The sequence below is a fragment of the Sceloporus occidentalis genome, unplaced genomic scaffold (assembly GCF_023333645.1).
Source record: "Sceloporus occidentalis isolate IW3139 unplaced genomic scaffold, rSceOcc1.0.p SCAF_6, whole genome shotgun sequence".
NCBI classification, from domain to species: Eukaryota; Metazoa; Chordata; class Lepidosauria; order Squamata; family Phrynosomatidae; genus Sceloporus; species Sceloporus occidentalis.
The window spans coordinates 37,365,159-37,391,542 of record NW_028316986.1 but is presented as its reverse complement, the minus strand read 5'-3'; the positions used below and the strand labels follow the sequence as shown (position 1 = coordinate 37,391,542).

Below are 26,384 nucleotides of genomic sequence, written 5' to 3'. Positions count from 1 at the left end.
CAGGGAAAAATGTGAGAAAAGAGAGGGATAAAATGGTCTAGAATAGAGATTAGCCTGACTGTTCCTATGTCGCTTTGGGTCGGTCAGAGAAAACTGGGGATCTTCTGTTAACCTTTTCTACATTGTTTTCTTTAATTATTTTACCCGAAGAAGATAGACTTTATTCTGTTGTAATTACTTGACCTTGATCATATAGATAGTTCAGTACAAGGCAACACACTGAAGGCCAGCAGAATTTTTACTGAGAAAGAACTGATTTTTGTTCTGATGCCACTGCTCATGTTCTCAACTGAGTCGAAAAATAATTAGTAGCTCACCCAGAAATTTGAATCTTTGAAGTCTTCCTCTTCCCCACCTTCAGCCTCAGTTTGTATATTGCATACGATGAATTTATCTATTGACCAGTACATTCTAAACATGTAATCCAGGGATAGGCAACCTTTTTGAGCCAGGGGCCAGGTTGCTGTCCCTCAGACAACTGGGGGGCCGAAGCCAAAAAACAAATAATTAAATATTTTTTTAAAAAATAAATATATAAATAAACCAGGACAAATGTAGGACAAAATTTTCAAATGGAAGACACTTTTTAAAAAAAAAATGGAGGACACGCGAAAAAATTTGCTGATTTTTAATTTTTTTTTAATATAAATGCATGTTTCTGAGGCTTCTATAGACAATTGCCCCCCAAAGGCCCCGGCGGCAATCGGCAGCAGGACCAGGCTGGGGCCGGTCCCAAGGCCTTGCCGGGCCGCATCCGGCCCGCGGGCCGCAGGTTGCCTACCCCTGATGTAATCTTATAGGTAAGATTAGAAGGAAAACAGGCAGAACACGCAAACACAGCTATATACATTTATTGTGCTGCTTAACATTTCACTGAGGTCATTTCTTGTGTATTTGTAACCTGTTGTATACAAAAGGTTCAAGACTGATATTATTCCATACTCAGTACTGCATCCCCCAAATTCTGAGTCTGAAACAAAGAGAAAGAAAAAGTAATAATAAAAAGCAAAGGCAAAACAGCCAACTCTCCCAATTTTCTTTGAATGCAAATGGATCAGTTTTCATATTAACGACTGAAGTTCTTTCTGTCCACAACCAAAATTTTACATCTTTGCCTACTTTAATTCACTTAAGAAAAGCTTGTAGCTGTGAACACACACACCTACTCCATCCCTATGTATATGAAAAACTGAGGTCTCATTCAGAAGAATGTTTCATACTCCAAACTTATTTTAAGTTGTAGTCCTGTTTAATTACGTACAAGTAACTGTACACAGGGTTACAGCTTTGCAATGGTTCAGGTTGCTGAATGCAATAAACATGATTAAGCGTCAATATCTTTCCCTGATGTTACTTTTAAGCTTCTTTCTAAAACCATAAGCCCCATACTTTTTTCAGTTCTGTGACTCTCTTACCCTGGCCTGGTTTCCAATGAGGTTACACAAGTCGAATAGACAGAAGCTGTATATAATTTATTTTCAGGCAATTAGTTCTTTAACCCATGCAGCACATGCTACAACCCCACAGGGGTTACATAAGATTACATGATTTTACATAGGATTTTACCTGAAACTTCTGAAATAAGGAAGGACAATCAATGATCAAAGGGGGAAAGCTGCAAGGAAAAGTGAAAGGTTTGAGAAAGGCAAAAGTAGAATGGTAAACCTGAAAGAAATGTAAGTAACATAGAAGAAGCCAGAGAGAGAGAGAGAGAGAGAGAGAGAGAGAGAGATCTGAGAAAGACAAAAGTAGAAAAATAAGTCTGAAAGTAATACAGGACAAGCCAGAGAGAGAGAGAGAGAAGGGTAGAAGAAAAGGACTTTTCCCAGGACTTGCAAAAGGAAACTGCTTTTGAAGGTGAACTCTACCAATGACTTTCCACCAGTCCTGGTTTTCAGGGGTCACTTTGGGGGTGTCCCTCTCTGTCTGTCTGTCTGTCTGTCTGTCTGTCTGTCTGTCTGTCTGTCTGTCTGCTGGGACTGAAGCAATATAGAACAAGCCAGGGAGGGAGGGAGGGAGGGAGAGAGAGAGAGAGATTGAAATTTAAGAGAAGCAAAAGTGGACAAATAAGTCTGAAAGAAGTGTAAGTAACACAGGGCAAGCCAGAGAGAGAGATAGGTAGAAAAACAAGACTTTCCCAAGGGTTTGCAAAGAGAAACTGTTTTTGGAAGCGTACTTTGCCAGTGATTTTTCCAAAGTCTTGGTTTTCAGAGGTCACTTTGGGGGGTGTCCCTCTCAGGCTGTCTGTCTGTCTGTCTGTCTGTCTGCTGGGACTGAAGTAGCAGAGGATGAGCCAGAGAGAGAGAGAAAACGGAGAAAGGCAAAAGTGGACAAATAAGTCTGAGAGAAGCTTAAACGACAGAGGGCAAGGCAGAGAGAGGGAGAGGGAGAGAGAGAGAGAGAGAGAGAGAGAGAGAGAGAGAGAGAGAGAGAGAAAGAATAAGGTAGAGGAACAAGACTTTTCCTAGGACTTGCTTCTGGGGTTGACTTTGCCAGTGACTTTCCGCCAGTCCTGGCATCCAGGGGTCACTTTTAGGGTGTTTCTGTTGGGTCTGAGCTTTAGGGATCCTGCTGATGATGCCAAATAAAGGGCATTTCCCAGAGAGCCGGAGTCTGGTGGCATCCCCTCCTGCCCTCTGCCAACCCCCCAAACAGGCATCAGCTGCACTCAATGGGCGCAAAGGGAGGAAAGTTTCCGGGGAGCGAAGTGGCAGCCTCTGTCCGGGAAATCCTCCCAAAGGAGGCAGGTGCCTTTTTCCTTCCGAGGGCTCAGCGCTTCCTTCCCGGGCAGCAGAGGAGGCACCTCCCTGGCAGGAAGAGGAAGGGGAAGAAGAAGAGGGAAGAGGGAAGCCCTGGCACCGCTCCGGAGCTGGCCATCCTTGGCAGCTCCGACCCCGAAAGGGAGCTAGTCTCCTTCTCTGGCTGGCAGAAACCCATGCCCATCCCGACGAAGGGGAAGCCCCCACATGCTGCCAATGCCTCAGGCTCTGGGTTCAAGAAGGAAAGGGAGACGGAGGAAAAGGGAGGAAGGAGATCACTCCTCTTCGTAAGAGCAGTCCCCCCTGCAATAATGTATTTGACACTCCTGTAACAGTTACCCTTCTCCCCCATTATTACAAATATATGGATGCTGTCAGTTTTTATACAGTTAGTCGTAAATATATATTTGAGTCACTAGAAAGGGCAGCCGAAATGTCAATAGGATGGCAAATAAACAAGTATGTTTGTGTGCATGTATGTATGTATATGTATGTATGTATCTATAGATATGTACTCAAATCACTTTTTCAACTTCTGCCCTTACTTCATACACACACACACACACACACACACACACACACCAGTTTTGCCTCAGTCAAATTCTCCCTAAACCATCAGGGTCTCTTGAACTCCCAGTTACTAATTCTGCTTCCAAGGTCATCCAGAGATACTAGTTTTCCCAAAGCAAGCTACTTTTGGCCTACGTCTCATTTGGATGAATAATTTTAATAAATACATTTAAATTTAAGAGCTCAGAATAAAAGAGGCGCCTCATGGGTCGCTATTGCGACTGACCATCCAAAGCAAGAAGCTGGGTTCAGGGTAAAAAATTGGGCATAAATCATGATGAGTGACACACGGTCAACACCCGAAGTCTTCCTATTTCGGGCAGAAGGTGACAGGCAACTGGGCAGAAGTTTGACGGGGTGATTTGGGTGTTTGTTTGGAAAGCAGCGGACTTGAGTAGAAAAGCAGACTTCGCAGAGCCAAGAACCACAGTATATGGAGAAGTCTTGGCAGAAGACATACCAAAATTGACATCCTTCTCTCTGGAGAAAACATCTCCTTTTCTCTATGCGAGTCGCAGATCACACTCAAGGAGGTTTTGGTGAAAGGAAAACCTGAGTTTCTCACACACATCATTTTAACCCACACCTAGGTAATACAGAAAATATATATATATATATATATATATATATATATATATATATATATCTCCTTCTAAATGTCTGGGTCGATCCCCAGCTCGGCCTACCCACTGGGTGCCCTTGGCCAAGTCACACTCTCTCAGCCTGAGGTGAAGGCAAGGCAAGGGCAAGCCTCCTCTGAAGAAATCTTGCCAAGAAAATCCCATGATTTTACCTTAAAGTCTACCTAAGTCGGAAACTCCTTAAAGGCACACACTACCACCTCCACCATCATCACCAGTGCCTCCTCGGATCTCATGGGGGGCTTTCTACTCCTGGTCAAAAGCAAGCCCCAATCCCTCTCTTTTCCGACCTCGTCCTTCCCCTCTCCATCCAGACAGTGTGCAACTCTTTCCCATTCCCACCCAGCATTGGCAACTTCTGGACGCTGGCATTGGTGCCAAGTAGGGGCCCAGCGTCCTTCTGCTTGTGAGAAGCTTGGGACAGACAGGCAAGAGCGATACGTGTGATCAGAAAACAACAACACAACTCCCTACCGGCCCGCAACAAACACAGGCACAAACCACAAGCCGAGCCCAATGCCTTGCCGGTAACCCATCTTCAACTTCCATCCCTGGCAACTGCTTGGCAAAAAAAAAAAAAAAAAAAAAAAAAAAAAAAGGGGGGGGGATTTCACCTTCCAAAGAGGAAAAAAAAAAAAAAAGAGGGGTGGGGGAGAAAGTCTGCAAAATTACGCCTTCCCCTCTCATTTGTTCGCCGATTCTCTCGGAAATATATATATGTGGCTATTTATAGGCTGAAAAGACACAGCCCTGAACCTGGAGTCATGCGAAGCCTCCTGTGTTTGTGTTCCCTTTCTGCCAAGGGACCCGTCCGGCTGCTCTTTTGAGCGCTTTGCCTGCGGAGAAGTCGAGCCACAGTCCGAAGGCAAAGAGCGAAGAGATCGGCCAGGAGGAGACTTCCAGCTGCTGAGACCCCGAGTGTCACGAAGCCCCCCTCGACACGCAGCTATGTGAGTACCTTCCCACGAGCGATTGCCTTCCGTGTCGTCTGTCCCCTGGGCTGGCTCCTTGCCTTGCCTTGCCTGGGGTTTCTCTGCAACTCCTGTTTGGAATATATGTATGTATGTATGTATGTATGTATGTATTCTACTTCTTCCATCTCAACCCCCTCCCTCCATCCTGTGTTCCTCTTGCACTTTCTTCCTTGCTTTCAAGAGAGCAACCACGCGAGCAATGCGCCTACTTGAAGGCAAGGAAGAAAGTGCAAGAGGAACGCAAGAGGATGGAGGGGATGGGAAGGAAGGAAGGAAGGAAGAGAGGGGAAAAGAGCATGATTTGCTAAGGGCATGCTTTGCCCGAGATCTCTAGTCCTCTGGTCTCCTTCCCATTTAGCGACATGTCGCAAAATTAGCCAAACTGAGCCAAATCCTTCCTTCAGTTTAGCAACGTTGAGGGGAAAAAAAACCCCTCTTAGGCAAATTGAGCCAAACAGAGCAACTTTCGGCAAAATGAGCAAAATTTAGCACAGTCCCTCCTTCAGCTTGGCAAAATTTAGCAGGAGCCTCCTTTCAAATTAAGAACATTTAGCCAAATGAGCAAAATTTAGCACAACCCCTCCTTCAGTTTATCAAAATTTAGCAAGATCCTTCCATCAAATTAGCAACCTTGGGCAAAATGAGCAAAATTTAGCACAATTCTTCCTTTAGCAAACCCCATCCTTCAAATTAGCCAAATGTAGCAAAATTGAGCAAAATCCCTCCTTCGAATACAGCAACACTGAGCAAAATGTAGAACAACCCCTCCTTCAAAATTAGTAAATTTCAGCAAAAGATCCTTCCTTCGAATTAGCAACATTTAGCCAAATCAGCAAATTTTAGCAAAATTCCCCCTTCAAATGTAGCCACTCTCAGGAAAAGGAGCCAAATTTAGCACAATCCTTCCTTCCAGTTAAACAAATTTCTGTCAGATCCCTGCTTCAGATGAGCAACATTTGGGAAAACCAGCAAAATGTAGCCAAATTACTCCTTCAGATTTTGCTCTTTGCAAGGGGCTTTATAGAGAGATCCACTTCCTAGAATGAGGAGGGAAAGGGGAGCTTCTACAGTTTATTCCCTCGCTCCTCTTCTCCTTCCCAATGCCTCTTGTCCAGATGCCTTAACCATAAAGGAGGACGAGGCGTGGCAAAATGTAGGACCTTCAGGGAAGGAAAAAAAGAGTGTCGCTAAAAAGCCTCATGCCAGTGTCAATCCATGCTTCTCGGTCATGCTTAAAAGGGAGGACGTTTGGACATTCCTCCAGGACAGAAGGGGAAATGGAGGACGGATCCGGGAAAAGGAGGACCAAGCCTGGCCACCATGAGCTCGCATCCGTAAAGTTGCAGGCAATCGCCGGCGATCGGGAGCCGAGAGAGGAAAGCAGCATCTGCCCGACTGCAATGCTCTCTCTTTCCTTCTCAGCTCCCAATTGGGAGGCCATCCTTTCCTGGGGGTCTATGGGCATGAACTGGGGGGCTTTGTGGGCTCCGATGGGGAAAGGCAGAAGAGGCATCGTGCCCTGGATGCCCTCCTTTCCAGAAAGGAAGCGGGGCAGCAGGGAAAGCCACTCTCTCAGCCTCTCTCTTTGCAAACATGCCTCTCAAGAAGGAGACTCAAGTCTATAGGAAAGCCCACGATCCTACTTTCTTGCCAGGTCCCTTTTCGCCTCGATCTCCTTGCCAAGTGGAGGCAAGGCAAGGGAGAAGGAGGGCTTGCTGGGCTGCCCCTTGCTTTCGGTGCCAGGCTCCATCCGGGATGGCAGGGCGGTGGGCCCTTGGCATGGGAGGGGGGTCTGCCATGCCTAGGAGCTCAGAGGCACATAGCTGAGGGGCCAGCGCAGTCCCAGAAAATAGCAGCAGCAGCAGAAGCAGCAGGAAGAACTTGGAGGGACTTTGCTGCCTCATGTGGAAAAAGTGACTTCGATCCAGGGCCATTTATAGGCGACAGGAAAGCCGCCTTTTCAATGAGCGGCAGCCAGGGACACCAAGGCAAAGCAACACACACACAGACACATACACACACCCTGCTCTCTCCTGGCCAGGGCTCAGGGAGAGAAGGAGAAGCCTTGATTCCCATGACCCTCTTGAATTTTGGGTGTCAGGCTGCACTTTCTTTGCTCCTGGCCTTCCAGGTCTTTGCACGTCTGAAGCACACAGTGCCAGGCACCAGTGGTGCCAGGTTAAACACAGGGCAGGGATCACACAGAAAGCAGGCAGCCTTCATAAAAAGATCCTCGCTTCTACCAAAGACTAACTAATTGCCCCCCCCCATCCTCCAGGTATACAAACATTAAATAGACTGGACACATTGGCTGGAAGTGATCATCTCTCAGATCCTAGAAATAAAGTCAGCAGGACTTTTCTTTGTATCCTTATAACATCTTGATAGATGATAGATAGATAGATAGATAGATAGATAGATAGATAGATAGATAGATAAAAATCAGGATTGAAAAATAACCAGGATCGTATCTTATGGGAGAAGCAGAAGAGCATTGCTAAGCAAACAACTGACCAACACAGAACTGTGGACTTTCTTTTCAATCCTTTCTCTGGCTTGCTATTTTCTTCTCCCATACCATCGATTAAAAACTAACTGAAAATAAAAATGTAGGAATATGGTACTCCTTAAAATATATATACTGGCAAGAAAGTTATGGGAGAGAGCAAGATAATGGTAGGGAATAATGTCGTTTATAAGAGTGCTTCTTAAACTGTCTGATGTGGATGACCAGCATGGTCCCCCCCTCTTTCCAGTGTTGCAGGGACAGGCACCATATTTGTGTCCACTGAGTAAAATTGTTGCTTTCTTTCCTTGAAACCTGCTGCAGATAAGCACTAGTCTATAGGCCGTGTCTTTGAACAACACTTTAGAAAACATAAGAAAAAAAGCAAGACTTGAATTTAATCCCAAATGTTTCTCACTTAGAATCTGCAAACGTAACAACGGTCAGTTATTGGTCATTTATTCTTTAAAGTTAAGAACTTGTGAAAGTATCACAATCTCTGTTTCCAGGATTGTGCTATGGGTCATGTAAAGTTCTTTTAATATGCCATAATCCCCATGGTAGTTTGTGCCATCCTTTCCCATGCGCAGGCATGACTGAGGTGTTAGTCCAGATTTATGGCAAACATATACTAGAGATGTGTTTGTTTTTTGGCATGGAAAAGTTTTGCCTCTGTGCAACACCAAAATTCAAGACTACATTGGCTCTGTTTGGTTAATGAAATTCTGTGAATGTTTTCAACTTGGAATCATTTGTGCTCTTCTCACTATATTTTTGTATTCAAACACTTTTACAGGCTTTAAAGGTAAATTTCCTACATCTTTCATTGTAAAGATGCTTCACTTACCCCTTTTTCAAAACTGGAATATGGAGTCACAGTTGGGTCTTTCCCTTACTTTACTTATTGTTATTATCCAGCAATTTATCTGAACGATTGTTTGTCAAAGCTGAGGTACCCATTATTGCTATGTGGGATTCAAATCCAATGGGAAATAATGATATTTCTGGAACAAATGAGCTAAAAAGAAATGAAACAATTTATAGCATTTGTCTATATCATTATTATTTCTCATCTCTTGGTGAGTCAACGCCTGATGACTCACAAACTAATATGTGCTGTACTGAAAAGCATTACATATGAGGCGACATTGGTCAACATGAAAGTAAGACGGCAAGGTTTATATATGTGATGACTGACGACATGTGTAAGTAACCATTTGTTAGCACAGCTGTCAAATGAACATATGGTATTATTGCTACTAACACCACCTCTACTATTATATATATGGAAAGGGTGGGTGAGCACATGACCTTTAATGAGCAATAAGGATCTTGGTAGTTAAGGAGCAGGATCTCAACACTGGCAGGTAGGTTGTTACTAATTTTACCTACTTGCAGGCGGAGAGCAAGTTGCTGCTCCTATTCATTATCATTCAAATATCTTTAAACATGAAGACTCATAGAAGCACAATGTGTATGTCAAAGTGTCCTCCATGTGGTCAGTGCAGCTTACTCCTAAGTAAGACTGCACAAGATAGATGGTGAGCAGCCTTTTCTATTTCCTTAATAATTTGTAGTGCTTGATCATTTCTGAATTATTACTAATGCCTGAGGAAGCTCTACGACATCTTGGTCATCCAATTTTGTCTGATCATTTTGGGGGGTGACTTAGCCACACAGCCTAGCCTTGGGGCATTTGGGGTCCAAGGCTTTTGAGGAGCAGTTTTCATCAGGACTGCAACAAAGTGGGCAGGGTGAGTGTTAAGCTTCATTTTTCTCTTTGTGGGACTTGTGATCCTCATCAGGTTCTTACACTGGCTGATTGCTAAGTGGAGACATGTGTAGCTTGGGCCTCACTGATTCTTTTTTCCCTTCTAGGACATTAGAAGTACACCAATATCTAGCTTCACTTTGCCCTTCAATAACTGTAACAATGCATGGCACAGTTTTGTGTTCTAAATAATAATAATAGTAAAATACAACTTGTAAACATTTTCATTTAATAAATTTTAGGGCATATTAGTACTGTGATTTAGGGGCTTATTAGCATCAAATTTTAAAATGTAGGTGGACATTGCTTAGGGTCTCCCTCTTTTTGCAGTTACAGAGGCATAACTAAGATCTAGAAGTAGGCTTGCTAGATTAGGTAAGTGAACAGTCGTGAGATGTTTTATGTGAATCCTTTAAAATAAAGGCCTAGATCTGTTCTTATATTCTTATCTGTGATATCTTACTTAGATATGATAAGGCATAAGGCCATTTTTTTTTAAAAAAAAAAGCCTATTACCTTTGTGGCCGGTGAGAAAAAAAATGAGTCTTTTTTTCATTTAAGAGTGCTAATAAAGAATTTCCACTGTACAATTGGTCCTCCATATCCATAGATTCTGCATCCAAAGATTCAACCATTAATGGTTAGAAAATATTCTAGTCGTCGTTGTCATCATCATCATCATCATCATCATCATCATCATCATCATCAAAATAACAAGCTTTGATTTTGTCATTCTATATAAAGGACACCATTTTACTACCCCACTGTATACAATGAGACTTGATTTTGGTACACATGGGGTGGTTGTGGTGGTCCTGGAGCCAAACTGTAGCAGATACCAAAGGCCCAATGTACTAAATATTCTTTACTGTGGTTCCATGTATAGGTCAGCAAGCATTCACATTGCAGGCTACTTCCACTGAAGGGTGAATTTTGCTTTCTCTCTGTCATTTTCGGATATGCTAGGAATGTTGCAATGGGGGGGCAGTTAAAATGGGATCATTGCCCTGCAATACAAATACTGGCCCCATGAAATTTTTATGGAGTGTCCAAATTCCTAGCATTGCAGAAGCTTAACATTTCAGTTGAACACTAAGAAACAGAATTCAAAGATACAGCCATGCTAATCTGTAGAATCAGTATGTAGAGAGATCTTGTAGGACCTTTGAGATTAATTGAAAGAAAGAAGTTGGCAGCATGGCCTTTTGTAAACTTTAGACTACTTCTTCAGATACTTTTGGTGAAGTTCCTAAGGAACAAGTTAGGCATCCCAAAAAAAAGGGAACAAGCAGGCAAAGCTATTTTAGGCCCGTTACAGACGGGCGTAAAGTACGTCCTGGGGACATACTAGGTTTAGGGAAAGTGCATGCCTTACGCACGCACCTAACCCTAATACATCCCCAGGACATACAAAATGGCAGCACCCGTTCCACACGGGGGCCACCATTACGACGTCACGAACGTGCCACCTCCAAACGGGGCGGTGCTGACGTGACGTCTTTGCGCCGTGCGAGGGCGCATAGAGCGCCCTTTCCGCAGCAATAGAAGGACCTCCAAAACGGAGCTCCTTCTGCGATTTGCATCGCTGGCGCAGCCTTTAGACAGCTGCGCCAGCGACGCAAGGGAGAAAGGGGCCGAGCGGACCCTTTCTCCTCCTCCCTGCCGCCGTGGGGTGTCTTTGGGGCATGAAGCCCCAAGGACATCCCTTTCCAGGCTGCGGGGAAGCGGCCTTTTGCCGCTTCCCTGCGGCCTGGAAAGCGGCGGATCGGGGCCTCGGAGGCTGCCGTTCTGGCAGCTGAGGCCCCAATCCGGTGGGGAAAGGAGTGCCTACAGGCCACCCCAAAGGGCGGTCTGTAACGCGCCATAGGGACCTGATAGGAAGAGAAGCAATCCCTTTGAAGTGTGATGCTGGAATAGAGTTCTGCAGATACCACAAACTACCAAAAAGGTAAATAAATGGGTCCAAGAGCAAACCAAGATGGAACTCTCTCTAGGTGGCAAGATGGCAAAACTGAGAATGTCACCTTTGGATATATAATGAGAAGACATGGCTTATTAAAAGATACAATAATGCTTGGCAAGGTAGAACGCAGTAGGAAAAAAGGAAGACTGCATTACATGCAGATAGACTCAGTCATGGAAGCCACAGTCTTGAGCTTGCAAGACCTGTTGATTACAGTGTGTCTTGGAAATCTCTCATTCATAGCGTGACCATAAATTGAAGTTGACTTGATGGCAATTAACAACAACAAAGACAAAATTACCAAAGGAGTGCAAACAGCAAATATAAGTGTTCTAAGTGCAAATGGTTCTCAGTGGAGTTTATCACACGGGAGGAATTTCTCTTAATTTCGAATGAAAAGAAAGTGGGGCCAGAACACATTCATGTGAATTCGCTAGTTCAGCGAATTTATGTGAATTCGAATTGTGTTCGAACTGAGTTCCCATTGCCTGAAAATAGCTTGCCATTGCCCGAAATTGCGTGTGATCACCTCTCACACAATAACGTGAAACCCTATGATTGCGTTTGGACTGACTTCCCATTGATTGAAATTGTGTGTGGTAGTCTATCACGCAATAACATTAAACCTCATGATTGCGTTTGGATTGCCATTGGATTGTACTTCCAATTTCCCTTGTCTGATAACATCCAGTGTCCCACTTTCTGCAATGCTAGAAAATTGAGGACTGAAGGAATATTTCATGACAAGGGCAGAATTCTTATTTGGGGACAATGCCCTCATTTTACTGCCCCCCCCCATAGCTACAATCCGGTTTATGCTTTTGGTGCTGTACAAAGGTATAAATTATTCCTTAGCTGGTTAAGTCAATCTTATTTTATTTAGGCCTCACATAGTACAAGACTGTTATTACATGAAAAAGTCAACCCTCTCTTCCCTATTTTCAAGTAGTTAAAGGAAAAGAAGGGGGGGGGAGAGAAGGGAAATATCTTTTACATTCTGTGATCAAACATCTCTTTGGTGTGGAAATAAAGATGGCTGAGACAAAACTTCTTTAACATAAAGAATTCAAACTAGGTAAGAAATATTCACAATATACTTCTGTGGATTAATGTCATTTCTAAGACTGAGTATTTTAAATTTTGCTTTTCATTAATGGTTATATAATTAATCATATTTTAATTTCAGTTTTGACTGAAATCCAAACAATTTTAATATTTAAGTCTTGCATAGCTGTTTGCAAATAAAGGTGCTATGGGTTACAACGTAAACTAGTATAAACTAAATTGTTCTGTCAGTATGTGTAAAAATGGTGGGAATCGCAGCACAGCAATTTGAATGTGTGTATATACAGACCTTCAGCTTTGCCTGTTGACTTATGGTGACTCTATGCATATAATATAATTTTATTGGGCAAGGAATAGGTAGTTTTGCCACTTCCTTCCTCTGAAATATAGTCCACAGCACCTAGGATTCCTTGGCGGTCTCCCAACCAAGTGCTAAGCAAGACTGACCTTGCTTAGTTTCCAAGATTGGATGGAATATGGTGACTTTAGGGCAGGCTTAATACATTTTCCACATTCAGGTCTACAATCACATTTTCATATACATCAGTATATACTGTGAATGTACCACCTACTGTAAATAGAATGTAATTTGATTTTTCTATCCAATGCTATATGAAGAATATTCAGAAATAGTTCAAATAATTATATGAATCATAAAATGTGTTTTCTTAAGTTTCATTCTAAAACCAGAATAGAGCATTTTAAAATATAGCAACTGGGAAAATCCATCCATCCATCCATCCATCCATCCATCCATCCATCCATCCATCCTAGATATTCAAAACAAACAAAATCAAGTCCAGAAAAGGGTTGTCTTTGCCATCTTCTGAGGCTCAGAGAATGTGACTTGCCCAAGGCCACCCAATGAGTTTCCAGAGCCAAACAGGGATTCAAACCCTGGTCTCCACAGCTGTAGTTCAATGCTCAAACCACTACACCATGCTGTTTCTTTAAATATCTTATTAGTCAAAATTAGTATCATTCATCACCTGAACAATTTTCAGGATTAAAAATGAGATTTGCTAGCTGTTAATGGGAAGGTATTCATTTGCAAAACAAAATTCAGTTAAATGTCTGCCTTTCTAAATACACACATACCCCCCCCCCCCCAGTATGTTCAGATATAAAGCTATACCGACTTCAACTTCAAGATTCTCCTCCTTTTCTTCCCTTCCTCCCTAATATGCAGTCTATAGTAAATATTTTTATGGATTGCCTTTATTGCTTTGATCCTTTAACTTTATTTGAAACAACATTTCTATTGTGACATGGATTTTCTGTGATAACTATACCTCTTTTATTCATCTCAAGATTTTAATAAATCAGAGAAAAGAACCACAAATGACAGCAATAGCCCAAGTGTTTCAGTTAGGAAGAAACCAAGATTACAATTGAGAAGGCAGTGTCCTCTATCCAATATTTGTCCCCTAGTCAATATTTTATGAAACAGCACGTCTATTGCAGATTCAACTGAGTATTACATAGTCCTGTTAACATTGTTTTTCCCCACAACGGGGTTAGTGGGCTATGCCAGAATTCAGTTGCCATAAGGGGAGACATATGCCTTGTACACATTCTTTCCCTGTGTAGGTGTGGGTACAGTATTGAGGCATATTCATATCTCACTTTTCTCCACCACCTTTATCTTGATATATAAAGCATACATACAAGCACCACACCATGCCATTATGGGGAATGCAAACTCAAAGCTTACTTCATTAACTTAGGAAAGGGGAGAAGATGAAACATAGATTTATGAGTCACCTCTAGGTCTCACATTTTGACTCCTTGTTCATACAGTGATCATGGAAAGGGATGAATACATGGTACTAGATGGGGAGGGATCAATTACTGCTCTTACATGTAAAATATATGTGATGTGTGTGGACTCAGCTGTGGGAAAGGGCAGGAAAAGAATCATACATACTCAGGGACAACTCTCTCCACTCCAAGTATTCAGATAAAGGTTGTTGTATCGATAAAAACAATTACCTTCTTTTTGAAACTTCCAAGACTGTCTGTAGATTAAGGACCAGCATGTGCTTGGACCTTATACTGCCCGCTAATATTGGCAAAACAAGGCCCAGGTATTGGGTGAGTCCAGAATGCTGTGGCCAAAATTCTGACTGGGGGCGGTTATATGGAGCATATAACTCCCTTGTTAAAACAGCATCACTGACTACCAGTTCATTTCCATGCACAATTCAAAGTGCTTGTCGTGACCTATAAAGCCCTATACAGCGTAGGTCCAGACTACCTGAAAGATTGTATCTCCCAATATGAACCTGCCAGAGTAGTAAGATCTTCAGGGGAAGGCTTTCTCTTGGTTCCACCACCATCACAGGTTCCCTTGATGAGGACACGAGAGAAAGTCTTCTCAGCGGCTGCTCTGACCCACTAGAACTCCCTTCCACAGGAGATTAGGCTGAGGTCACTGATATTTGTCTAGCTATTTAGTACTTCCATTATCCTATCTAACTCACCTATACAAGCAAATCAGAATTTTCCATGGGTATTCTCACCCAATGGTTTTACACACACACAAAAATGTCTGGAATGTTAAGATGACATCTTGCAGAAACCCCAAACTTACCTTAAATGCCAGTGTCAAGAAGTATTCCTAAGTACCACCTTCAGTCTTCCACACAGAAACAAAATAACATTATGCTAGTTCAGATTCACCTGCCAAAGGAGCCAAATTTATTTTAGAAGGGCCACACTCTTAATGTCCTTTTCCCCACTACAGTCTATTGTCAGGATAATCATGACTATCTCTGTATTAAAACTAGGCCTGAAACTGGACTGAAGCAGATACACTGAAAAAATGAGAAATATTAGGGAGAAGTACTCACTTTTGTGATGTGCAGTAAGGAAAGTGAAGGCACTGGGGTTTGCACCAAGAAGTGATATGGAGTATCAACAAGAAATAGGATGGATGGTTTGACTATTAGATAAATATAAAAATCTGTGAGTAACTCTTAAAACCATTGTATATTTCATGACAAAAACAATTAAAGAGCAAATAAAACTGCAGTTGTTTAATGGAAAATGATACATCCTGAAAAAACTGCAATAAATAAACCCCAAATGAGGTTATTGGGAAGGAAGGCCAGCCCAGACAGTTTGCTACCAGAGTGTAAGAACTACCATTTCTACCCTCCCCACAATCCAGGTACAGACTATCTAAGGCTGGTCAAGTTATTTCAGCATCTGTGGGGGGTTTTTAAATTCCAATTTTGCACTTTAGTTAGAAAATCCTATGTGGCTCTCCCACTCCTTTGAAGCAAGAATGCATCAGTAATGAATGAAACACTGGGAAATTTGTTACCTTTTTATGACATCCCAAATCAGCTACCTGAGATGGGTGTTGTGTTCTGATGGTAGCATTTGCTCTGATATAAGAAGGAAAAAGTTCTTCCGTTTTGCTATGCTCTCCTTCTTCTAGATATTATCATAGAAGCTCAATTCACTTTCCTGGAAGCACTGACCTCCCTCTATTCTCTCATCCATCCAGCCTTTAAAGTGAACACAAAGTTATGTCTGCTGGAATTTTGTTAGTTCTTGTTAAATGCCCCTATGTTTTACTCTTGACTTATCCACGGGTCACATAAAAATCCATAATTTTGGCCCCAAAAACTGACTTCAACTTATAGATGAGGTCAACTTATAGTCGAGTCTATATGGTACATTTCTATGCAGTGAGCTGAAAAAAGGATGCATAAAATTATAACATATTAAAGAATTTTTAAGGAAGTATTTTAAAAGCAAGTAAAGCAAAATCATTTATTTCAGAAAATATTTACATTAATAACAAAATGACATATCTGAAATGATAGAAAAACTTATCAGACTACATAGAACTTTATAAGAATGTCCAATGATATTTTACTTCAATTTATGCAATATAATGATCTATGTAAACTAAGTTCAGATTTCTCAGGACACAGATGTCTATTTACTATAACATTTCAAATGGATAGCTAATACTCAGACTGGAATAGTATCAGTTTGCATTAAGAAAACCAAAGCACATATGAATACAATGAATACAGTTTTTAAACTAGAGATGCCAAATACACAGAAGAAAGAGACTAATAGCCTAATCTGAGGGATGTTTACATACAGTCAAATGGTACCATCACAGTCCTAAGCACTATGTCATTGAACTCAGTGAGACTTACATCTGAATAAATTTGCTTAGGATCACAATTTAATTTTTTTGATAATGTCTTGAAGGGCCAGTTAAATCAAACATACAATAATTAATTTTGAGGATTGGGTCCATTTCATTTCTGGATAGGCATTTAAACCATGAGGTCACTCTCCAAAAATCCTTCAGGTTTCAAACAATATTTTTTTATTTCTTTAAACCCATAAACAAACTTTAGCAAGGCAGGAATGAGAATGAGAAAGTTGACAGCAATAAATTAACAGTATTACATCACTTTCTTCTGTATAGCATAATATATTTGTTGCTCATTTAAAAATTGATTTACTATCTCATTGTTCTGAAAAGCACAAAAATTAAATGTTCATACCTGGGTTTCTAATGCATTGTGCCTGGAGCCAGGATAACAAGCGACTTGTTATTTAGAAATGCATTTCAATAAGTATGAATAAGCTGTGATGCTTCTTAATGTTAATATGGAATAGTAGGATAATTACCCTAATATTAAAGAATGACTTTTTGGAAACCTAATTTACAAACCTTGAGTGCTTCAATAAAGTGGTATCCACTGGGGTTTGGTTCTTGGACTCCCTGTGGATTCCCATGTCCCATTAAACACAATTGTGTAGTAAAATGGTGCACTTGATATAAAATGGCAACATAAAGTTTTGTTTTTTGGACAGTAGCTTTGAACAATCAGGAAGATAGGCAAGGTTTTCTCTACAAACTCATAATGATATGTGAAATAACCCCATGAACTCTGAAGTTTGCCTCTTACACATTGGCTGGCTATATGTTTATTGTTGGTTCTACAGATCAGAAAAGTTTGTGCTAAATGAAATGTGTTTATAGATATTTGTGAGTTTTTTTGGGCTATGTGGCCATGTTCTAGAAGAGTTTATTCTTGATGTTTAGCCTTTAAGGCAGGAATGGGAATCTTGCACCACTCCAGAAGATGAACTTTAACTTTCAATGTTTCTAACTGTTGGCAATGGTAGCTGGGCTGTTGGAGCCTGCAGTACAACAGCATCTATAGGGCCACATGATTCTTATCCTGGCTTTAGGGTGTCACAATATTCCTTTTTTATATGGATCTTGTTATGGTCAGGAACTTTAAACTAACACACACTTGTACCTTTCTTCTGTTCAGTGTGGCCATAAGGAAATCAGAAACATTTTATTTTAATTAACCACATTTTTTTATTATTTCCAAGAATGGACATATGTTGTTGAACTAAGCAATGTTTCATTCTCCTATGACACTCCAGGGACCATAAAGACTGTCAAAAAGAAAACGGGGGGGGGGGGGGGGGAAGATGTAGGGGGGATCTAGAAGTGGCTGGAAATTCCAATTTTGAAAGGTGATTTTTTTAAAAAGCTAAAGAGCATGGGGTGGGTGCGGACGAAGTCTGTTAAAAGCTGAATGGCCACCCCTGCGGGTTATTCAAACAGTGATAATAATCCTGGTAGAATGCGGATTGAAAATTTATTGTTCACATGCATTTCAAATGCACCCAAGCAAATTTGGGAGGGGGGTCTGCCAAAACTCCCCACTTAAACTGAGTTAATTGATCTCACACTTTTTTCTGAGTTTTCTTAAATGATTTGACTTGTCAGTGGTGTGAATAACCAATGGAAATAGACCAGGGATAAATCAGGGTAAAACTCTGCATGCCTCAAACGTGTTTCAAATATATTTGCATCATCAACTCCATCATTATTCACAGTGCTATCAGGTGTGAGCAACAGAACATGCAGAGATGCACATAGATGTTCTGATAAAAAATAGTGTGAACAAAAAAACTGGAATATATGTGAGAGATTATTCACATAGGGGTGGAACAGACAGGCATGAAAAAGTGGCCCAATTCCACTCCGGCTTGGAAATGGGTTGGAACTGCAGTATGCATGGCTCACTTCCAAGGGAAGCTGTAGACACAGGGGCCAACTGGCACTGCCAGGAGTCAGACTATCCCAGTTCCTTTTTGCTCCAGTCCTAAGGACCTGAGTGCGGCTTTGTAATGGCTTCCAGCCACTTTGGAGGTGTGCGTCGTTTAAGGAGCATGCCTCCAAAGTGGCCGGAAGCCACTTCATTTGGCCCATCTGTAATGGCTTCCAGCCACTTTGGAGGTGTGCGTTGTTTAAGGAGCATGCCTCCAAAGTGGCCGGAAGCCACTTCATTTGGCCCATCTGTTGGAGCCCTCTGTCATACTAAAAAAAAGTCCCCTGAAAGCTTCCATGAGAGCCAATTTAGCTTTTAGTTTTGACCAGTTTTTGGGCAGTTCAGAGACTACCACGGCTGAACACAACAAAAACAGCTTGGGTGGGAGGGAATAAGTTGGCCAAGAGATATATTTTGCCTGCTTATGCCCTAAAATGTGAATGATTTCTGTTTAAAAATTATTAAGTGAAATTTAGGATTTCATTTTCCTCTTCTGCTGTTCTCTCTGTCCAACAAATCTACCTTACAGGGTTGTTCTACCCCGGTGGAGCCAATCCAAGTATGTGGAAGGAGGCTGTAAGTGAGGAGGAATTATTCAGCCTGGATGGGGAATCCTTTTGGGACATAAGCCCAGTATTTGGAGATTCCATTCCTTACTAAATGCTTTTTCCTTAGACTAAGGAATTTGAATTCAGCAGAACTCAGTTCTGTACAGACATTTCATAATCAAACTTTCCCTTATTCACTACTCAAAAATAAAAGAAAACGTGTTTATGTAAACTGCCCTTTAGGTTAGATTAGGACTGGGTGCAAATGGGAAACAAGTCAGGATTCTGATGTGCCTTAGAATCTGAGGAAGGAGGTATGCGTGGAATTTACAGTTTCAGGTTTCCATCCAGCACCTAAATCAGGAGTTTACAACTGAGGTGTTTTTCATTAAATAGTCCTAATTTTTGCAAGCAGAAAACTTAGGCACATAAACCTATCCTTATGCTAGTTCCCTTTCAGGAAATGTTTGATTCTCTGGAAGGTAGAAAGTGGGAAAGGAGCAGGAATTCTACATTTTTTTCTTCTTCTTCTTCTTCTTTTTTAGAATTAGTTTCCAAGTTCTCTTCTATGTCTTCCTTCCCCCAGCCCACAGGGAGAAAAAAGCTTCCTGCAAAGAACAATGGAAAAACTAAGAACCTTAGTATCTCTCCTCTTAGACAAAATGTGGCACCAAAGGCAGAAAGGAATTCATCATCTTTCTAAGCACAATTTTGTATAGAAAATGTGATAACTTATTTGGTAAAATTGAAAAGTGGAATGTATCACTTTCATTTTTCACTCTTTCTATATAGAACTGAACAGCTTAATTTGTGCTTGGAGAGGATCTGAGGACAATTAAACAAAATGAACTTTGAGGTAATCTAAAGGGTGTTAGGGGTGGAAATTCATGATATGCTCATCCCACCTCTATCCATCTCCAGTTGAATTCAAATCTCTGTTGAATTCAGCTTAGATGATGCTGTTGTTGTTGGTCTTGACTTTCTTCTGGTGGAAAAATCTGAAAGGAAGAGATTTTTTTTAAAATAATACCAATAAAAAAACACTTGGCTGACCTTGAGATATTCCTGCTGCTCTTGTTAGTTTACTGGATTCAGGAGCTTTCTCCAACTGGTAGATTAAACTTCCTTCCATACATAATTTATTATTAGTTTTGTATACCCAGTACCTAATGGAGAAACTATAAGCTCCAGTAGTTTGTAAAGGTTTATATGCATATTAATATGACATTTTAATGTGTGCCCTGGTGAATATTATGAAGTGTAGTGTAGTGGAAGCATCCTATGCATGGCAATTCTTAGATTTGCCAGTATAGTCTATCGCAGACTAGTAGGTGCAGTCATAGAATAGCCATAGAAACTAGATTTTAACCCACTCTCCTTAACCAATAGGTTCACTGGGTGGCTTTGAGCTAGGTCTCTCAATTTCTCCCAGGATTCTTCCACATTGGTCTAAAGAAGATTGAATTCTTGTGATATAGAACCTTATGTTTTGCTGGGGTTTGGCAGTTATTGTCATCTCTCCATGTCCACACATTCTATTCATTTTGGGGAAGAGGGCTCTTTGTAATGATTTCTCTTCCAAAGGTTGTTTTTCAAAAAACAGGAGTGAGCCTGGCCCTGCTCACACCATCTCTTCAGTGTTTTAAAGGCACACAGGTGAACACCACAGCTCATTTCTGCTCAAAGACAGATGTTTGGGGAGCAGTGTTGTCACCCTGCCTTGGGGTATCACCTGGTGTGGCCAGAACCTCCTGTACTCCTCCAGTGATGCCCTTGCTAAGACAATCTCTACCAACTTAAATCAAAAGGCTTATCTGTCTGACAGTTGCTAACCTGATGCTTATGAGAATCCAACAAGCATGGCATGTGTGCAATATCGCCCTCCCATTCATTGATAGCCTCTGTTCAGTTACAGCCCCATCAGTGTGTAATGAAGTTGCCCCAATATGCATTACTTTACATTAATTTACAATAAATGACACATGCCATTTTATTACAGACAATGAATAAGCCGCTCTGATAACCTTTTGGCTGAAGAGTGGGGTATAAATAATAATAATAATAATAATAATTATTATTATTATTATTATTATTATTATTATTATTATTATTATTATATAGGAAAAGCAGCACCATCTGGAAATAAGAGGGAAGTGTAAGCCATGGGGAAAGGTTTTTTTTTTTTAAAGAATTAGAGAATTCTGTAAGGATGTGTGACTGCAGAAGCCTGGTAATGATTGAGCATGATCACAATTAACTGGGGAATGGGAATGGAAGATCTGAGCAGAAGAGGAATAGCCTGCAACATCCTTAAAAAGCCCATGGCTAGGTGGCTGAACATCTGAGTACACAATACAGCATTTTGGCACAGTTGATGTGAAAGAGCCTGCAATTCTAACTAACCATCTAGATGCAGTGAGATAAGGGATGTGAATGAACAAATTTAGACTCAATCTAGACAAGTCAGAGGTACTGTCAATAAGCAGGGAATCTGCCCCAAGCTTTATCCTCACCTGTTCCAAATGCACAGATTGGGAGTGTACTTTGTTCCAGAGGTACTCATGGAAGGTCAGCTAGAAGATGTGACCAGGATTACTTTAGTCCAGCTTTGGTACACCAGCTGCTCCTTTTCTTGCGAAAAGAAGATCTCACCACATTGACACAGTTCTTAACCATTTCTCACTTAGATTATTATAGTATCCTTGCAAATCCCAGCTAGTACAAAATGTACCAGCTAGGCTTTGGTCATGAATATGATTTGAGACCACTGTATTGGATCAAGAAGTTTCTCTTTGTTTCTGAGCACAATTTGTGCTACTGCTTTTTACAGCCTATTTCCACATGAAGCTGGTTGTTATAGTTATCATAAGAGTTCCTTTGGTGGTTGGTTGGTTCAAGGGTTAATTTTCTAAGCTGTGCAATTTCCTTCCACAGGGCATGAGGCTGGCCAAATCTGCTCTCCTTTTGCTAGAAGGTCAATTGGTTGTGGAGAGGCTTTGTGGTGTGTGTTTTATGTTTTATCTTTATCATTTTAAAGGATTTTAATTTTTCTTAAAAAATGTTAATAATATAGCTGATTCAGGTCTGTTTCAACTTTTTCATCATCAGGTTTTTAGCTTTACTAGATTTATCTTTGTTGTAAACCACCTTGGGAGCCATGTTGGAAAAGTGAGATATTAAATAGATATATTTCTGTCACAGTGACCCTCCAAAAGACCTCATGGACTACCTCAAATTAAAACAAAAAAGAAAGGAATTAGCCAGAATAAAAGTGAGTATTTGTGGCTGCTAAATGAGGGAAAGGGTATAAGTTTTAAAGTTTGATTGCCCCTCTTGGAGGCTTCCAGGAGAGCAAATTCATTGTCTTTTGGGCTGGAGAGACTGGGAAGTTGGAGGTACCTCAAGACAATGTCTTTTCAGTAATAGCCCCATGACTATGGAACTTGTGCCTTAGGGAGATAAGATTGAGTCTTTCCTTTTTTCTTCTTCTTTACTTTAGATTGGCAGCAGTCTATTCTTTTCCATCACACTTTTAATACTATATAATGTTTCAATGCACTTCAATTTTAATGTTAAAGTAGTTGCCAAATTTTATTGTATTGTCTTTGTTCCAGAGTTTTGTGTTTTTTGACTTTATAATCGCATCAGTTATATATCATTGTGGGAATCTTGTAAGTGGTACTTATAGGTTAAATAAATAACTGTTGCTTGTATAACATTCATGAGTATAAATTTGTTAATATGTTAGGGGAGCAGAGAAGTGAAGGAGAAGGCTGTTGCTTTGACTGATGGATTATCCCATCTGCCAAAACATTAGTGGCTCTCTAACCACTATGGTTGTGAAATGCATTAAGAGATGCAAGCAGGATTATTATTGCTGTGGCACCACTTTTGTTTGCTTCAGGGAAACACTTCATAAGGGGTAGGCAAATGAAAGCATATCATAAGCATTGGCTAAATAAAAGCAAACAAAGCATTGCATATGTATATTGGTCACAACAAAGGATGGCTATTTTGGGTGGGATGAAGATTGAAAGAATAATAATTTAAGACAACAAGAGGAATTTGGTATTGATACATTACAAGAGAAAGTGGATGAATAAGATATTGTAGTTATAAAGAATAATGTTTAAGTGGAGTACCTGAAGGTTTTTAATGCTTTTATGTTAACTCTTAGCAAAAGGCAAACTTTTTTTCTATCAGATTGGGCCTGGCAAAAGAAAGAACCTTTAAGGAGATAGTCATATCACTTTTTAGTAGAGTTATATTCTATGTTTACAGGAGAGTTTCAAAGGACAGCATTTTGTGAAGAATCACAAATTCCTGAGCATCATCTTGTAATTGATATTTCTGAGTTTTGAATGGTGGGCTTATATTATGACCTTTGCTGTATAGGGTAGAAGGGGAACTTTTTGACCTGGGGCAATTTTCAATTTGGATGGAGTCTTTCAGGTGCACTCCAGCAATGGGTGCGGCTAAAGCAAAGTGAGCATGACTAAATTCAATTCTTAGCAATATTTGCATTTCCCACAAAATCTTTATGATTTTAAATACTTACTAAACTCAGGAGTGGAAATCTTGGGAAAGGCATATGAGCTAATTTCTGTTCCTCAGACTCCTTGAGGGCCCCATAGACTCTTGAAAATGTCCCAAATAAACTTTAAAAAATCCAAACCAGAAGTGACCATAAATCCAGTACTGTTTTTTTAAAGAGATATTTTAAAATGTTCCAGGAGAGGCCATTCACCCCTTTTTACGGGCCAAAAAAGGATGATCCAGGAAGTCTCAGGGAACAAAACCATATTCAACTAGCCACCTACTGCATTTTCTTAACACCCTCTCTAATCTCTTATTTCCAATCACTAATTAGAGATAATATATCCTCTAACACAGGGGTAGGCAACCCTTTTGAGCCGGGGGCCGGGTAGCTGTCCCTCAGACAACTGGGGGGCCGAAGCCAAAAAATAAACAATTAAATAATTTTTTAAAAATTAAATAAATAAATAAACCGGGACAAATGTAGGACAAAATTTTCAAATGGAGGGCACTTTTTAAATAAAAAATGGAGGACACGTGAAAAAATTTGCTGATTTTTAAAAAAATGTTAAGATAAATGCATGTTTCTGAGGCTTCTATAGACAATTGCCCCCCCAAAGGCCCCGGCGGCAATCGGCAGCAGGACTGGGCTGGGGCCGGTCCCAAGGCCTCGCCGGGCCGCATCCGGCCCGCGGGCCGCAGGTTGCCTACCCCTGCTCTAACATATCACAGATGAAAACCAGGACACATGTGACCAAGCAATATAAGACTGTGGCCAAGATGGCAAAAGTTATGAATGTGGAAGAACACACAAGCTAGGAGAAGCTACAATGCTTTTGCCTGAGCTGACTGACAAGGACAAGAACAGAGAGAATCTGAGGCCTGTTACAGACTGCCAAAATAAAGCTGCTTCAGGTCTCTTTGGAGGTATACTATTTAAATGATGCATGCATCCTAAGAATCCAGAAGCTGCACCAAAGCTGCACTCCAGGGCTTAGGAATGAAATGTGGCTTTGGCGCAACCTCCGGACTCATAGGACCCATGCATCATTTAAATAGCATACCTCCAAAGAGACCCGAAGCAGCTTTATTTTGGCAGTCTGTAACAGGTTTGAGGCATTTTAAAAGCAGCTGGAAAAGTGGGATGGCAAAGGATTAATAGGGACTGTCCCTGCAAAATTGGGACACTTGGAGGTGAAACACATGGGCAAAATAAACCAGCTTCCAGTCGCTTTGAAGACAGGGCATTTAGGCAACACACGAAGTGAAAGCGGGTGGAAAGGGGAATGAAGCTGAACTCTGGTGCTAAAAACCAGAGCAAAAAGAAGCCCCAATACTCAGATTTAGGGGTGAAACAGACCACCCCCCTGGAGTGGTGTCACGCCACTCCTTTCCTCATTGGATTAGGAACACGGCAACTGCATGCTGTTGTTCCAACCCGGCGCTTTGCCAGCGTTAAAACGAGCAGCAAAATGCAGATCCTTTTAGTGCCAGCAAAAAGGTGTTGCTGCAGTAGCAGCTTTTTGGCCCTCCTTTGGTGCAGTGTGTCTAAACACGGCACCAACGGAGCACTGTAACACCCCCACTGTGCAGTTAGGCATGTGGTGTGAAGCTGGTGTGGCGGTGGCATGGGGGTGGCCAGCTTGCGTACATCACACCCCCATACCAGCATGTAACACTGGTCTGTTTAGCCCCTTCATGAGGAAAATGCGGATCTTTGCTTCTGCATATAAACATCCCAGTGCTAGCACAGGCCTGCGGTAAACCAAAAAAATAAATAAAATAAAAATGAAAGTGTGACAACTCCAATGGATGTAATTAAAACAGGAAGGCATGCATGAGGGGGCATCCATGATTGTGCTTTGCCAATGTATCACTGGGCACACCAATGCACCAATGTCCTGTACCAGCGGTGTATCACATGCGCAACTGTGTGGCTGATCAAAGGGGCAGCCATCCAACAGAATAGCATCTGGGTGAGATGTGGGAGGCAATTCAAGGTCACAGATGTTGTGTGATGTGGTGGTGCACATGCATGGTGGGGAAGTGACAAAAAATAATAACAATGCAGCTTGATACTGTGCTGTGCAGAATGCCTGTGGGTGTTCAGCCCACCTTAGGAGTAGGCCATGTGGACAGCAGGGTTTCAACCCACTTTCAGAAAACGTAGGAGCAAGTTGCTTTTTCCTGTCCATCTGCTCTGCTCTGGCCCCTGGAAGGTATGCAACAGCGGAAGCTGGCAGTCCAGATGGAAACCCTGTAGTCATATGCAAATTGCAGGCCAGAGGTTCCTTATCACTAGATTTGGCCTTTTGATTTCAAGGAGATTCATCCTGGGTGAAAGCAATTTTCACTGCTTTTTCCTTTCTTCTGCCATCTCCATTGGCATCTCTTTATTGATCCATAGGATTCTTCAACACTCTGGAGCAGATTTCTAGGGGAGGACTAGTGCTAGGTATAGTAGTACAGTAAATCTTCCCTTATGTTTCTGTGAACAGAAACATAGGAATTCAGGATCCAAGGCAAAAATGCATTTAAAAAAATACAGCTCCATAAATATGTTTACCATGTAACAGAGTGAAATGCTCATCTTTCTAATGGTCAAAAAAAATAAAAAATAAAAATGCAAAGATTCATTTTAAAGCAAAAGTTGTGTAACACACATTTTGACTTGTCAGTACAAACCTGTTTTTTTTAAAAAAAATATATAGTTATAGAAGAATGCAGAAGGAAAGCTGAAGAATACATTAACTAGGCAATGTCTTAATATATGTGTAAATGATGCCATGCAATTGAAAGGAAATAGATTAATCTTCCCAATTTGTACATACATGAGCTATCCGTATAGTGAAATTAGCTATTCTGGAGACAAAATAATGATTTCAGCATAGAATTATTTGATTTCTTTTATCAAACCTGAATGACCCTGATATTAAAATGA

At 41.1% G+C, this 26,384-nt stretch overlaps 1 protein-coding gene and 1 long non-coding RNA gene across 5 annotated transcripts in view; one reads left to right on the top strand and one right to left on the bottom strand.

The window, feature by feature from the left end:
- Positions 1 to 26,384, top strand: part of LOC149310619 (estrogen-related receptor gamma) — a 575,297-nt gene that overhangs the window by 4,706 nt on the left and 544,207 nt on the right. The window contains exon 2 of one of the 4 annotated variants that reach the window (XM_089529318.1): positions 4,774 to 4,920. In XM_089529318.1, the coding sequence (XP_089385444.1) occupies positions 4,919 to 4,920 (2 nt within the window). In that variant the 5' untranslated portion in view covers positions 4,774 to 4,918. Of the gene's footprint in view, positions 1 to 4,773; positions 4,921 to 26,384 lie in introns of those variants that run through there. The other 3 variants (XM_089529314.1, XM_089529315.1, XM_089529312.1) reach the window with 3 other exon arrangements.
- LOC149310620 (uncharacterized) lies at positions 15,136 to 25,852 on the bottom strand. The gene is made up of 3 exons (XR_016281586.1): positions 25,559 to 25,852; positions 19,813 to 19,905; positions 15,136 to 15,193 (listed from the first exon to the last, which is right to left on the bottom strand). It is a non-coding gene; the product is annotated as an uncharacterized LOC149310620 (long non-coding RNA).